The 15,315-nt window shown below is 39.3% G+C and overlaps 1 protein-coding gene across 4 annotated transcripts in view; it reads left to right on the top strand.

Moving 5' to 3' along the window:
• ap3b1a (adaptor related protein complex 3 subunit beta 1a) overlaps nt 1–13,493 on the top strand; it is a 57,101-nt gene extending 43,608 nt beyond the window's left edge. For all 4 annotated transcript variants that reach the window (XM_014984361.2, XM_014984359.2, XM_014984358.2 and 1 more), the window contains 3 exons: nt 1,001–1,098; nt 3,331–3,469; nt 12,196–13,493. In XM_014984361.2, coding sequence (XP_014839847.2) covers nt 1,001–1,098; nt 3,331–3,469; nt 12,196–12,349 — 391 coding nt within the window. In that variant the 3' untranslated portion in view covers nt 12,350–13,493. The remainder of the gene's footprint in view (nt 1–1,000; nt 1,099–3,330; nt 3,470–12,195) is intronic.
• Nucleotides 13,494–15,315: the final 1,822 nt, after the last annotated feature.

The raw sequence follows: 15,315 nt of genomic DNA, 5'->3' as shown, positions 1-15,315 counted from the left end.
TTTATCATCAAATGTTCACTAGAGCTTAGACTTCTTTCACCAACCAAAGGGACATGAAAAAAAGAAAATGGATAATGTTTGTGTCAGAACCCTTTCTTTATAATCATCCCAAGGTCCAAGCAAACATGACAAATAAATCATGTTTATTTGTCAAAAAATGTAAAAATATAAACATTAAAAAAAAAAAAATCTATGAAAGTGTACAACAGAAGATAATATTTAGGGTTCATTAAGTGTTCAGTTTATTATTTATATGCAACTCAGGAGTTTTGCTTCATTTGTCACCAGAAGTGTGAAAAACAGGCATACCAGGAAACGGTCATTTCATTTTCATTTATTAAGGTTTTTTTTTAATAATTATTATTATTTGTGGTGCAGATGCTGTGGAAATTAAAGGCCGAGCCCTACTAAAACTGATCTGGATGTTTTGTAACTTTTTGGACAAAGTCTAAAACAAGGAAGCACTAAAGCAGGGGTGTCCAAAGTCGGTCCTGGAGGGTCGGCATCCTGCATGTTTTAGTTCTCTCCCTAGTGGTTGTAACAACCTCTTCAGCAAGTCAATATTCCTCTTAGGGCTTCTAACAAGCCATCATTTGATGCAGGTGTGCTGAACCAGGGAGAGAACTAAAACATGCAGGATGCCGACCCTCCAGGACCGACTTTGGACACACGTGCACTAAAGGATTTTCGTTTGCATTGTTGACCGCAGTACAAGGCCGGTCAAAGCATCGTTTAACATGCTGCTTTGAACACTCTGCGGGACGGAGGGCTTTAGTACAAATGGGTAATTCGATTAATCTGCATTATGTTATATGAGTGCAGTTCTAAATCTAATACAGTGCTAAGAAAGTTAAGCTTTTTAGACTGATCACATGTGTTAACGTTGACAGCCCTGGTCAAGACATTCTGTCGACAAAACAGTCTAAGGTCCAGTAAGGAAAGCGTTAGTTTTTTTTTTTTTTTTCATGGACTCTTTGTAATCCTGTTTGTCCCTCCTCAGCACCAAGGAGGACCAGTTCAGCGTGTCCATTCAGCCCGCCGTAGGAGAGCTGTTGATGCCCAGCACCATGAAAGAGACAGACTTCTGCAGTGAGCAAAGTGAGTGCATGTTTGTGTCATGCTTTTCTCTTTGAAGACGTAAAGAAATGCGTCACAGTCCAACAGATTCTCAGAGACGAGCATCACTGTGTGTGTAATCCTGATCCACGGTGGTTTTAATTAAATAAAAACCTTTGGCATTGACCTTTTCCCTCAGTTTTAATATTTACTGACAGAGTCTCAGTCCAGGTTTGATGTCTTTACTACTTTAGCTCCTTGGATCAGGCAGAAGTATGTGAATATGCTGCTTGTCTGTTTTCAATGTATGTGAGCCAGAGGACTGCAAGACTGAATCAAATGAGGACTCAGTGTAGCGAGGGGTGACGGCATGTTAGGGCAGTTCATCAGCGGCCCACCGTGTTTTTGTGTTAAACTGTTAAAAGTAACAAAAATTAGGAGGTGCATGAGCAGGCATCATAATTTGGAAATAATAGTGTGAGGCCAACAGGCAGGTGCAGGGACGATGCGATTGTTGCTCAACCCTTAGCCTGGCAGAAGGGCAAGTAAAGCCTGGTGGGCTGCCAGGCTTATAATACACTGGGGGAAACCCTGGGCCTAAATAATCCAACCCAATCCGAGCCCTTAGGCATCATGTCCGAGCCCGACCCGACAAATTATAGGCTTATGCCCAAAGTAAACACAACATGTTATTTTAATTAAGATATTATTGATTTCGTTTTTAGACTATAATTGGAGTGAGCAGTGTAACTTCTCCCATTTTCTGCTTGTTTAACATGTTCCAGCTCCATTTTGTCACTTGTTGTAGTCGCTGTCTGAATCAAGTGCAAATCGTCTGGGATGTGTGATTGATGGGAGCGGAACAGGGCGCATTGTGCAGTGCGCTGCGCTCGTTACTTCTACACCTTAATTTCTTTTGTCTGTCAACAGGGTAATCTATCTAATCACCTAGTTAGACTTTAACAAGTAGAAAACAGCTTTTCAAAATTTCGGTTCGGCTTATAAACCTAAACCCCACATTTTACTCTGACACCGTCCTGCTTGTGATCACTGTGGGCTTATTTTTTTATGTACACCAACCACTGTCACATAAAACCTATTAACCAAATCTGTTTACACGTGCATAGAGTAACAATAACAAAATGTGTAAACTCTTCCAGCTGGTCCACATCCTCTGGATGATGTGGTTCCTTTAGGGAGCGGAGAGGAACGCCGCCCACCCGTCAGCGAGCTTCTGAGTGCTGCTAAATGCTGCTTCTGCATTAATTAACCTTATTCATGATTGTCTGAGCTCAACTGCACTTAGATAAAAGCAAAGCGAGATTTAAGATGAAGTAACAGCCTGTTCATTCGGACCATTTTCTCTCAAACAAATGTACTTTAATGTATACCATTGGAGGGAAGTCAATAACTTATTTCAGGTAATAGGTTTTTATTATATTTGACAGTGGGACCACTTTAATTTCTACCTAAAATGTTCCTATTTGTCTCAATTCGTTTATTTAAATCCTTTCCCATTACTCGGCACAGATGAACTCTCCCTTTTTTTGTTGGTCTTTTATTGTTTACTTTCGCTCTTTTACACAGGATAGATTATATTCACATGCTGAAAGGTTGTGGATGGTTTCGTTATTCGGTTCTGTACTTTGAGATGGACCGATCAGAATTTCGTGGTCGATTTCGAAGATTTTGAGCCGCCAATACCAGTTTTGGCAGATTCCAATCTATACAGTAGGAAGATTTTCCCAAAAAAATGACATGAAAATCATTTTCGTAGCTCTTAGGTGATTTCATCCGTCAGAGGAGTTTCTGTGAAACCATGTTAAATATGTTCAAAACAGTAGCAAAATATTTCCTTCACATATTAAACTATCTTTAGGAGCTTTTTATTGATAATTACTGCTGCTAGCATAGCTAGCATGACTGAAACCACACTTTATTTAAGCATTTCTGATTCTGGAAATGGCTAATTTAGCGTTTTCCCTCAGTAAAGACATCCGTACTGAAAAGTGTTGGTGTGATCTGGTAGTGGTTAGGATGTGGTGCATTCACCACAGTATTTTTGAGATACTCATCAGCTTGTCAAGGATTGATTAAGCTATAAATTTGGTGACTCTGGTCACCAGCCAGTTTCATCTGGCATCTGTAAACCTGCGGATTGAATCTTTTCAACTTTTACTTCAATTTTCATACATTTTATACGTAACTTAACACATAAAATTACGTTTTTGTTGTGTTGTAATTTTTCTGAGCAAATATTTTGCATCTTCTCAGAAAAGCTTATGGGCATGAATGAGACTTCAGCAACCATCACCATGGCAACTGCCAACACCTCCAAGCAGAACATCAGCAAGCAGGTCCTGTCGGTGGCTAATGTAGGAGTGGTTTCATCTGACCAAAACAACCTTCAACGGTAAAACACACACACACACACACACACACACACACGCCCTCACCTGCATTCACTTCTCTTGTTAAAACATGTATATTCATAACATGTCTTACCGTGTATTATGTATGTAATGATGCTTACACATAGCTTGTTATAAATGTTAGAATGCTCATTTATGTCGGTCTAATTAGTTTTGTGCAGTGGTTCCCAAATGCATGGCTTTGCCAGGTTTTAGTAGGTTTTATTTCTTAGTGGTTGCAGAACTGCAGTTGTGATCACACATTTTAAAGGTCATGTTACTTAAATTAATCATGACAGGAGTTCTTAAACTGAGCAGGGAAAAATACTGATTCATTTTATTTATTTATATATATATATATATATATATATATATATATATATATATATATATAAAACCCCTTTATATTGGAAAAAAGTTGACATCTCAGAAACTGAAGATTGACAACTTTTTTTTACAAAGAAAAATAAAGTACCCGTCTTGACACAAACACCAGATCTTTTGTTTGGATCTTGGACACTGTGGATCTCTGCAGCTCCACTTTCTTCCATAATTATTACTTTTTTCTCTTTTTTTTGCCCGAGCCTTTTAGATTATAGATCGACTGCTGTTTTGTAACTTGGCATCATCTATTCACACAACTTCTACGTAAATAGATGTTATTGGGTTGCATTAAGTTAGATTTATGAGTTCCAGATTAAAAGGATACAAACAGCGGTTGCACTTACTTTTACTTTTCAAAAAAACATTTTCCGTCACAGGCATGTCCTGTTTCTGTTGATCCATTGAATACAATCCTACTGAACTACTTTAAATCTAAAGGAAATTCAACTTTTTTTTATTACCATGATTATTATTGGATATTTCTTCAGGCATCCTTTTGAATTGAAAGTTTTGCTAAAGTACGTTTCTGTCAGAGTGAAGGTGCCTGTTGTGACGTGCGCGCGCGCACACACACACACACACACACACACACACACACACACACACACACACTCACAAGCCAGGGGAATGCCCTGAGAAGCCTGGCTGTGTAATTGGTGTACACAGAGTGTGCTAATGAGCTTCCTCCTCTGTCACGCACACCCGAACACCTGATAGATAATTACACCTCCCGCTCTCCCTCTGTTTCCTGCTCTGTCCCTCTTTCAGTTCCTCTCCCCCCCACAAACACCCCAACCTGTCTCACCCTTTGCACTGCTGTCTGTCTTTCACTTCCTGTTTGTCTTTCACTCCTTCCCTCTCCTCCTCTTCCTCCTCCTCGTCCTCCTCTCTGCCTGGTCGCGATTTCTTTATAGATTTAGGCTTGAACAGCGGCGAATCGTCTGAGACGTTGGATAAATGAGGGCCACCGAGGAAGTTGGGAGTGAAAAAAAATAAAAAAAATAAAAATAAATAAAATAAGAGGGAGGCATTTTGCACAAGGGCGCAGAGAGCCGAAAGACTGAGTGGAAATCAATGGTAGCTGGTGGGAGAGGCCGGCGACCGATACGCCCATACTTCATTCAGAATAACCAATAGATCAGACGACTCTGCACCATCAATCTCCTTTTCTGCCTCTGTGACGGCTCAAGAGGAAGACGCTGTCCTGCGGTAATGAAGACGCTCTTCCAAGCCGACCCTATGATCAGCAGCTTGATGGAGTTCCTTGCCGACAGAATCCCCAATAAAGTTAACCACCCAGGTTCAGAGGCTTGGATCTGTTCTGTCATATTTCACTCCGGCAGTCCTCCGAGTCTCCTCTTCGTCTTCATCTTCATCTTCTTCGTCTTCGTCGTCTTCTGTTTTGCACACAAAGAACTGGCGGCCAGAAAGGAATTGGCTTATCAAAGCTCCTGCAGGGCTGGCTTCATAGGCATGTCTACGTCTAATTAGAAATGCACCGATCAGACATTTTTCTGGTCAACATCGATATCATCTGGGTTGAATTGATAAATTGGCGCCAATATTCTTACTTTTATTTCATTTATTTACTGTTCATTATGACAAAAAAACTTATTTTTGTAATATGTTAAAGATTTTTAATGAAAAGGATTAGTTTGGAGAAAACAAATCTCATAGTCTGTCCAGTCAATTTGCTGTGCCATAAGCAACTAAATATCAATCAACCATCCATGTAGATAAATCTTCAAAAAACACAACACAGACAATGTGCAGCTATAGAGATGATAATAATAAAGAAATAAACATATCTTTGTAATGACACAGCACTTTACTGAATCAATATGCTTCATTATACCTTGATAGAATCTTATATTTTATTTTTAAAAGTAGAAATTGATCTACTCTCTTCGGTTTCTTTATACGGATTGTTCCACAGATTTGTTCCATTAACAGAAACACAACGTTCCATTAGTTTACTTCTTTCTCCTCCTTCTTCTTTAAATCTCTGATTCTCTCAAATTCTTAATCGACCGATACTTCCATGAGAAACGGATCTTATCTGCTTCCGCAAAAGTCTGAAAATCAGCCTACCAGGTCACATCTGCAGTCACATGGTTAACAAAACTCACCCCACTGGTGCCAACTTGGCAACTTTTCACTACATTAGGCAACTTTTCAGACGAAACAATCAATATCGGCTAAAATCAGCAGGTCAGGCTTTTTTTAAATCAGCAATCTGCCAGAAAACTGCAATTAGTGCACCTCTAAAATTTGTGGGGTTTTTTTCATTATCATTATTATTATTTTGATTATGATCAATTCCTATTTCCTACTTGTGTCTTCTTAGTCTTGCTGCAGTTATTAAAAAGAAAAATCTGATATTTTTTATATTTGACCACCCAACCACCAATCAGACCTGATCAGGAGAAGATGAGCAGATTCCAATCTCTGGTTATGTTTCCAATGTCAAAATAAGTTCTGCATGTATCCAGGCAACTGGAATCAAGATTCAACCAAGTTTTGTCAAAAAGGCCAGCATTGACATGCTAATGAAAAGGTTTTCTCCTGCTGTGTGGAGCAATGTGGTGCTGCCCCTCCCCTGCTTGTTGCTGCACACTCCTTTCAGCTGGCTGAAAGAATGCAACTTCACTTTTCTTATGCTCACAGTAAAGCAAAAATCCCGATATTTCGAAATAGGTCAAGAAACTGTTAGTCAGTTAGATTGTTACACTTTTATGTTTTAATGAAATTTTAAGAATTGCTTGAGAGGAACAATGTTAATAAAAACTTTCCCAGTAATTTTCAAAACAAAAGCTTGCACGTCAGGGGAGAAATATAATAGTTTTGCGTTTAATTTTGAACACCTCCATCTATAGCCTTATGTCTTATGGCTAGTAGCTTTATTAGCACTGATTTATTCATGTCAACGATTAGCTTTAGTGATTATTTTGCAGAATATTGTGCCATGTTGAAAATAAAGATTAGCTCTCATTACTTTTTTGCTCGACACACAAAAAAGCAAGTCTAGTTTTTTTTTTTTTTTTTTCCCTATAAGTGGCACAAATTACCCACGCATTGCTGCAGTTCCTGCTTTAAATGGCGCTCACACACAGACATTAGATTAATCATTCAGATCGGATACACCCACTGAGAGCTTAATGTAGAGGTCACTCTGCATTAAATGTGACGCGTAAAGTGACCTCCATCAAGAATCCCTTATTTCCAAAGAAATCCCCAGAGAAAATCTCTGTAAAATCTGAAGGGGGAAAAACAACAGGATTAGAAGTTTGGATTCAGAGTGAAAATAAAAGGTAATATCAGCGTGTGTAGTGGAATTGAGCTCTGGTTTTGTTTGACAAAGTGACAACCCGTTCTCCTTTGCGTCCCTGCACTCCTGCTGTCCGTCAGCAGGGTGCAGCACTGCTTTTCCCACACAGGCCGCCAAAGCCGAGAGGATGGGGTGCGAAGAGGAGGGGGGAGCATTGCCACTGAAACAGAGAAATTGATTGTTGGAAAGGGGGGATGGCAATAAATCAAGCAGGAAAGCAAATGTAGAAAACGCTGTTCTTGTTTATGTCTAAACAGGCGGAATAGAATAAATGTGCTCTATTTTTCAGTCCGTTTGAAAGCAAATTTGATCGAATTTTGCATGCGTTGCCAATCCCCACCGGTCAGAGCCCAATTTTCCCCCATCCAAAATAAGTTTGGAGGAAAAAAAAAATCAAAATCTGAACCCTTTTGATTTATAAACTGTGCTTTGTCTTTTACACTGGATTATAATTAGATTATGTTTCTTTTAACAGATTTTTTTTTTCTTCTTTCTTTCTCCCCTCTGTTGTGTTCTCGTTCCCGTTCTGTGTTTAATTTGCTGCGGCCTAATTAAAACGACGGGCTCTCTGTGATGCTTCGTGTTCTCCTCGTTTCACTGTGGTCCTTTTTTTTTTTTTTAGTTTGCCTCCGTCGTCCGTTTGTCCTCCCCTCCTGGTTTTCGCCCGTACGGCCGTGATGCGCGCGGGCTTCCTGGTTCTAATTGGAGCTAACAGCTTTGGCTAGTTGCCTGGTCTGACTCGGCCCGCCTGCGTCCAGCTCCAGCCAGGAACCGAAACGGCCTCACAGCTGCAGCTTCTGTATCCGTCTGACCGGGACCGAAACGTGCCGTTTAGTCATCGTCTCACCTGACTCGCTCATTTACGGAGCATCGGACATGTTTGGATGTTTGGTTCAGTCTTGGTCGCGGAGCTCGATCCCCCTGTGGCCACTGTTCCTTTAGTGTTCAGCTACAGAATTAGCTTTCATTATTTAGCGGGTTTGGATGGAAAAATGAAAATAAGAGTACAGAAAATGGTTCTATTCCACACCTTTTGTGAAAGGTAACATCTGTGTTCTTTTTTATTGTTTTTTCTCTTTTACTCCTTCAAATAATTTAATGCATCTCTTAGCTCTGAATTACCAGATTGCGTTTCACATTCTATAACCATTTTTTTTTTTTTTTACTTTCTAAACCAGGGATGTCCAAAGTGCGGCCCCGGGGCCATTTGCGGCCCTCTGATTGATTCTTCTTGGACCCATTCAAGAGTGGAGCAAATTTGCGATAGCTTCAAGATTTTTCCAGACAAATTTAATCATCATAAAACATTTGTTTATTTAGGTATAAAGCAAAGTTTTTTTTTTCTTTTATTAACGATGTTTCTGTTTTCATTGATTAGCCTTTGCTAAATCCAGTAAGTACTACCCGGTTCCCCGATTCTGTTTACGTTGAGGCTAATAAAATTGGAACGTTTTTCTAACGTTATCTACAATTAGTCATTTTATTGTTGAAAAGGCTAAATTTAGTACAGGATTTTACTAGTAGACTGAAATCCATTAAAGTGACCACTGGATTGACGTAGCATAACAGCAATAGATTTGAATTGAGTAAAAAAGTCCACAAAAGCTGGAAGTTATAATTGTATAAGTTATAATTGTATAAGTTATAATTGATGAAATTAGTAAATTGTTTTGGCATAAAATTGAACTGAAAATGGTTTCAAAAAGGACTTTACCTGAAACTTACAGAAACCCTGTAAGGTTGTTGGTATGCTGACCAAAGTATTGAATCAACTGCAGAATCTATAAAAGTTTCTGGTTTAAAAAAAAAAAAAAAACAAAGGCCAAAATGCTCCATCAGAGAGTTTCTACAGTGTGCTCAAGATGCCATAAAACTTCCCAGAATCCTCCAGTTGAATAGAACAAAGACAACTGTGCACTGCCAGTCAGCAGGCTTAAATATGACTGCTGTGTTTTGTTGTTGTTGTTTTGTTTTTGTTTTTTTTCCTTTTTTGCAAGCTGGACATAATTTAGAAACATTTCAGGTGACTGTGACTAAGGATTCCCACCTGTAACTCCACTGATGATGCAGCTAATACCACAGTGCTATGTTCAAAGAGTTCGCATTTAATTTTGTTTAACGTTTTTCTCTTTAAATACTGATTATTTGATCTTAGTTTAGATTGTAGAAGAAAATGGAGGGATTACAGGATTACGACTATTTATGCTTCAATCATATGTCTATGGGTGCACAGAGACCTCCTGAATTTTGAGCGATTTTTGCAAAACCAATTTTATCCATAAAGATCTGAAAATCAATCATTGTCCTCTTTGTTCAACTTTTTGTTGTCAGATTAGGAATTTTGTTGCCGTCTTTAGCGACTTTCCAGGCAAAAAACAAAAAAAAAATCTGTATCTGCCAAAATCAGAATTGGTGGATAGTCTGGTGATCGGCCAGAAAACTGCAATCGGTGCATCCCTACATAGTCACCAACATTACATTGATGATTCTACACCAGAAAATATGGGAATTCACATGTTTTGATGTATTTAATGAACAGGATAAAAGAAAATATCTTCTGTACTCCACCGATCAGAAACGATCGAGAGGAAATTGGTCAATTTTGACATCTAGACGATTTAATATTGTGATTTGAAATACTATTTCTAATTTGATCTACGAGTTTGGAGAAGTATGAAAAGATGGTTTAAAGAGGAAGCCTGTGTAAAAGGTGAAGCCCAGTTTGTGTTTGCTGTGGCCGGGCGGAGGAGAGGCAGATGGCACTCCCAGGCTCCGCTCGGTGCGGAGAGAATCACAGATAATTGGAGAGCGATGCTTAGCCGCAGCCCTGACGATCGATGTCAATCCACCTGCTTTAAGTCCAGGGCTAATGCTTTGCTTTTCTTTTCCACGCGCCGCAATTAATCCAACGCTTAGCCCGCTCTACGAAGAGCAGAATACCAATGACCCGTTTAAGGGCACGCTCGACCTTAATCGCTCCCTCCTGGTCCATGAAGATGCGCTGATGTTGTGCTACATCCAGATGTGATGCGGTTTTTTTTTTCTTTTCTTTTCATCCTTTTGTGCACCAGAACGTGCACACAACCGCAAAGCATTCAATGAAAATGGCTCTTATTGGAGCTGCGCGCGCGTGAACGAGAGCACACATCCGCATCTCCTGAGACGAAATGCTAGCGGCCTCAGGGTAGTGTTAACTGGCTGAATAAATGATAGATTTATATCCTAAATCCATTAGCAAAGCCACAGGGACCGCATAGATAACCCCCCCTCCAGGGTACTGATAGAGAGGCGAGGAGGGAGGGAAACAAAGCAACTATGTGTTTGTTTGTCACATAAAGAAAGAAATATATCAAATTTGATACTTTTAAGAGTTAGAAGAGGCCGAGGCCACAGCATGAATGCCTGTCGGGTAATAAGAACCGATTTACAATAGTTTAATTATTTGAAGAAATGAAAGCAGAAACAAGTTTTTTTCTTTTTCATTCATTCCTGAATGAGTCGGTCCTGCTGAAGTGGCTAATATTTTAATTAAGTCCAAGGAGGACTCTCTCTTTCCTCGCTGAGAGCGCCGTGATAAACTCCCTCTCGTCTGTTGATGGTAATTTAGCGGCTCCCCAGAGACGTCACCCCCTCCTCCCGACGCTTCTGTCTGTGCGTGCACGTCGTCTCCTCCTCTCCCCGTTGCTAACGTGCGCGTGTGCTAATTAGCCGAGGCGTTAGGCCCCCGGTCGCAGCGCGGCACGGCGCCCGTCCACAGCCCGTCCTGTGGGGGCTCTTCACAGGCTTTAGTCAGGCCTAAGTGGGTCCCTTTGTGGGCTGTTTGTCAGGCCTAAGCGGGCCGCCGCAGGGGGTCTTTGTTGTGGGAGATGTAGTGTTAAACGGAGCCAGATGGCTAGGAATGTGTCACGTGAGGTCCTGGCTCGACACCGTCATGCTCAAAGAGGGTCACGCCGGGTCATAGCCTCTGTCTGCCTCTTGTTAGCTTCTCTCAATGGGGACCATGTGCGCCCAGATTTGCCCCCCGGTCTGCGGGGAAGGTATCCAAGGAAACGGGGGTGGACTGAATCGTCCGCATGGCCCCAGAGGGAGCTGGTGGGACGGGGTTTGTGGGAGGGGGGGCGGGGGGGGGCGTCGGCCATGGAAGTCCCAGAGCTCCCACACAGTCATAGACTCTCACAGTCCATAAAAGAGGCTGAGTGCTGTTTGACGGGCATTAAGGGCGTGTTCTGTCCCCGATGGCGCCGGTCCGATGGGATAATAGACTCTGTTGCTCTGCTACATGTGGCTTAGTGCAGAGCCAGACTCACTTTGCTCGCCTCGTTCGTTTCTACAAACATACTCTATGTCCAGTAAGAAAAATGTGTGATATTCCTGAAATAAATTTTCTGGTTTATTTGGTCTTTTTTTTTTTTTTTTTTTTTTTTTTTTTTTTTTAGAAGTAATGAAGCGACTTTTGTTACAAAATCTATTGGTTTTACTCAAACCAAATGCAGTTACCTTCCTAATTGGGGGTCATTTACAGTCCATCCCCTAAAATATTAATATTAATTAGGTTTTGTCTGTAATACAACAAAATGTAATGTTGAGGTGGTAGGCAATTCATTTTATTTCTTGTTTCTGTGTTGTTTGTTTTTGATATTTAAAATGTCTCCCAGTTCCAGTGTTAAATGTTCATTAGAATTCAAAGTTTCTTTGAAAATGTTGTCTTCCATTATTATACCATTACCTTTGCGTTACTTGAAAATGATCTCAAAACAACAATACTATCATTTATCTTGATAACTTCTAGCACAATTTATCGTCCAGCAAATCGTATTGTGACATGTCTAGCTATGCATAATTCACTTTCATGTGGTGGAAGGGTTTTTAAAGTATTGCATAGGCCGCATTTTAGTATTTTATCTCTTGGCTATGGTTTTGTATACACTTTGGTCTTTAAGCGGTTAGCCTAACAGAGCGCAGCTTTTTTTTTCTTTTTTTTTTTTTCCCTGCTGAAGTTCTTTTGTGTTCCTGTAGGTTTGCTGGGCGCACCGTCAGCAGCGGAGCTCTGGTTCTGGTTACGCTGGAGCTGAGAGAGTCCTCCACTGCCCTCCTCACCATCAACACAGAGAAGACCGTCATGGCGTCCATGTTGCTCAGAGATCTCAAACAAGCCCTCTCCCAGGCATAGATCAAGCTACCAAGAAGGGGGAACAATTCTTATTAGAAGATCTCACGTATTTTTTTTTATTCCCCTATTTTGGGACGGCTCTGGATCTGTTAACAAGTGCGTGGCGCTTTGTAACTGAAATCCAGGAGACTTGACTCAAAATGGACTGGAAGCAATGAAGAAACTCCTGTTCAGTGTTTTCTACTTTAAAACCCAGCGTCTTTAGCGAGGGTTGTCCCGAAGCATCAGAATGAATATGTGAAAGTCTCGGCAGTGTTAGAAGGCATCACAGATATGACTCTACATTTTCAGATGTGACACTTTTCTCATTGTGTTTATATATCCACTACATTTTAGCCAAAAAAATAAATGAAAAATACTATCAAGACTCCATTCACAAAATCAGGCTTTTTCTGGTCTGTATGGAATGATAGAAGTGCCAAAAAAGTGAAGATGTTTGTCTAATGATGATAATAATTTGAAAAACACTGAAAACATTTTCTTTTTTACTTTTATTTTATTTAATTTCTTCAATTTTTAAGATGAAGATGATTAGGGTTTGACAGTTGTGCACGCACAAATGGGTAAAGCAGAAATTAATGCAAAAGACTAGCAGAACAAATATCAAAAGATGCAGAAGCTCTTTCTATACATTTTCTGAAATTATAAACAAAAATCTACGTCCATTAAAATCTTTATTTCATCAATTTGTCATGTTTTTTCTTGTCTTTGTTTATATAATTTATTTTTTTTTAACAAATGTATTTTTTCTCTTTTTTTGGCACTCCAGTCATTCCATATTTCTGAAGTTTATTTGCTTCTTCCTGTCAATTTATTTGACTAAATATCCCTTTTTTGAAACGGCCTGTATACGGAAACAGTCTTTATCGCTGCATCGGTTACCGTACCGATGAATCACTGTGATCCACTCTGGGGGTTTTTTTCTTGCCAAGGTCAGAAAGGAGAGATTAACTTTCTCATCAGGAAACTACGAATTAGTGAAACTCTTTAGCTTTACACTCCAGCCTTTAAACAAACCCTGTTGATTGATGGCTGAGCTCCTCCAGCTGGTAATAATGTTTCACAGAAAACCAATGATCAATTAGGCTCCAAGGTCTTTTTATCTGTATGCTTTTTCTGATCAATAAAACGTGACTTTGTCAAAGTTTTTTTATTTTTCTGTCATCTTTTTTCATCATTTTTGTAAACTGATATTTTGGTTACAAAATGTTAGAGTAGGAAGACAATTTGTAACCAAAATGTTGTCTTTAACCTGAAACTTCTGCAATTATTTGCAGGCATTTCACATCATGTTTCTGTAAAATAAAAATAACTAATCTGACCTGTTCTAGATTTGTTGAATACATTGCGTCACTGGTTGTTCTCTTTCCTTTTAAATGTCTGTTTTTGCCACATTAGAAGCAACGTGATGTAATTATAATTATTTTTACTTTGCCCAACCCATAAACTTATCTTGACTTTTTGTTAGAAGATAAATTCAATTAGTTGCCATTAGCAAAATGGATACATTTAATTCATGACTTTTAAATGAATTGGTGTTTGCAGGTGGAGGTGAGTATTTAAAGTGGGAATCAGATGTTTATTACCATAAACCTGTAAAAAAAATTAAAAATGGAATATAATGAAAATGTTATTTCAGTCGCTCCTTTCAGAAAGTGACACTTGTATAGTCATCACACAGAGTGAATTTTGATGCTTACGGCTTACAAATAACCAAAAATTCAGTATCTCACAAAATTTCACTACAGTTAAAAAATTAAATAAAATTCTGTTGGAAACTTGTCACATCCTAATGAAGTCAAAACACATGAAAAGTCTTCCTGAGCCTATAGATGGAATTGCTAAACTAAATTAGACTAATAGAAAACGCCATTTTTTTGTAAAAAAAAATTTTTGTGCAAGGATGAGGTGGTTTTTTTTGGCTCTATCAAAATGAGTGTATTTTGCCAAACTGCAACTGAAAAACTTTTTTTGCATCACATGAATCACAAGATCAACAACCAGATGTTGCTATTGGCGGAAAAGACTAAGATGACAACAGGAATTGGTAGGAGGATGGTGGGGTTTTTTTAAAATAACTTTATTGCATGAACAAACTTAATCATGTGTGATTTTAATTGCATATCTTATTTAATGGAAATGCTGTAAATGTAAAATTGTGTTTGGATATTATTGTGTCTGTATTATGCTGGACATCAGCGTAATGCAGACAACGTTTTTAGCACATTTGTAACGGAAGCGCAGCTAGAGAATGTCCTCCAGCAGGGTAATCTACAAAAGATCTTTGTTGAAAGAAGCTGGCTGTGTCTAAGGTTGTACAAGGAAAGTTGAGTGGAAGGAAAAACATTGTAGTAGGAAACAATGTTAACAATAACTAATGGGAACACACACACAACACACCTAGGTGGATAAACAGTCACTAAAATCGTATACAAATTTCTCAAAAATAATAAAATGGCGCAATTTCTTTCTTGTACTTGTATATAATTTCTAACAGCTTCAGAACAACAAACCCAAACATTGCTGAACAATAAACATTCTACTGTGCATTTTAGTGACACTGTAAATGTTTTATTTAATGCACCACAGACACTAAAAATGCCAGACAGACTTTGGGAGTAAATCTTAAGTGTGGTAACAGCACAATAACTTCTCAGCTATCATACGAAGACACTGAGTTGTATAAAATCATCTGCTGTTAAATATTTAGCAATAAAACCTATGTGAAGGGTGTTTTTTCCCCTCCTGTTCTTCACAGACTGATGGATGAAATGCCTTAACCTGCACTGCATGAAAAGTGGGATTTTCGACAGCTATTGACACCTAGTTCTGCCGTGCGCATGGAGATTGAGGGCTATCGGCAAGAGGTTTTTGTCAGAGTGGAAAACTGTAGAGCACTGCCAAAAATGGTCAAAAACGGTGTGTGTCCGTGTTCCCCTATCACCCCCTCCCCTTGGGCCTAGCAG

The sequence above is a fragment of the Poecilia mexicana genome, unplaced genomic scaffold (assembly GCF_051168715.1).
Source record: "Poecilia mexicana isolate PSO_F unplaced genomic scaffold, ASM5116871v1 scaffold_12, whole genome shotgun sequence".
Lineage (NCBI taxonomy): Eukaryota > Metazoa > Chordata > Actinopteri > Cyprinodontiformes > Poeciliidae > Poecilia > Poecilia mexicana.
This window is presented reverse-complemented; position numbering and strand designations above follow the sequence as displayed.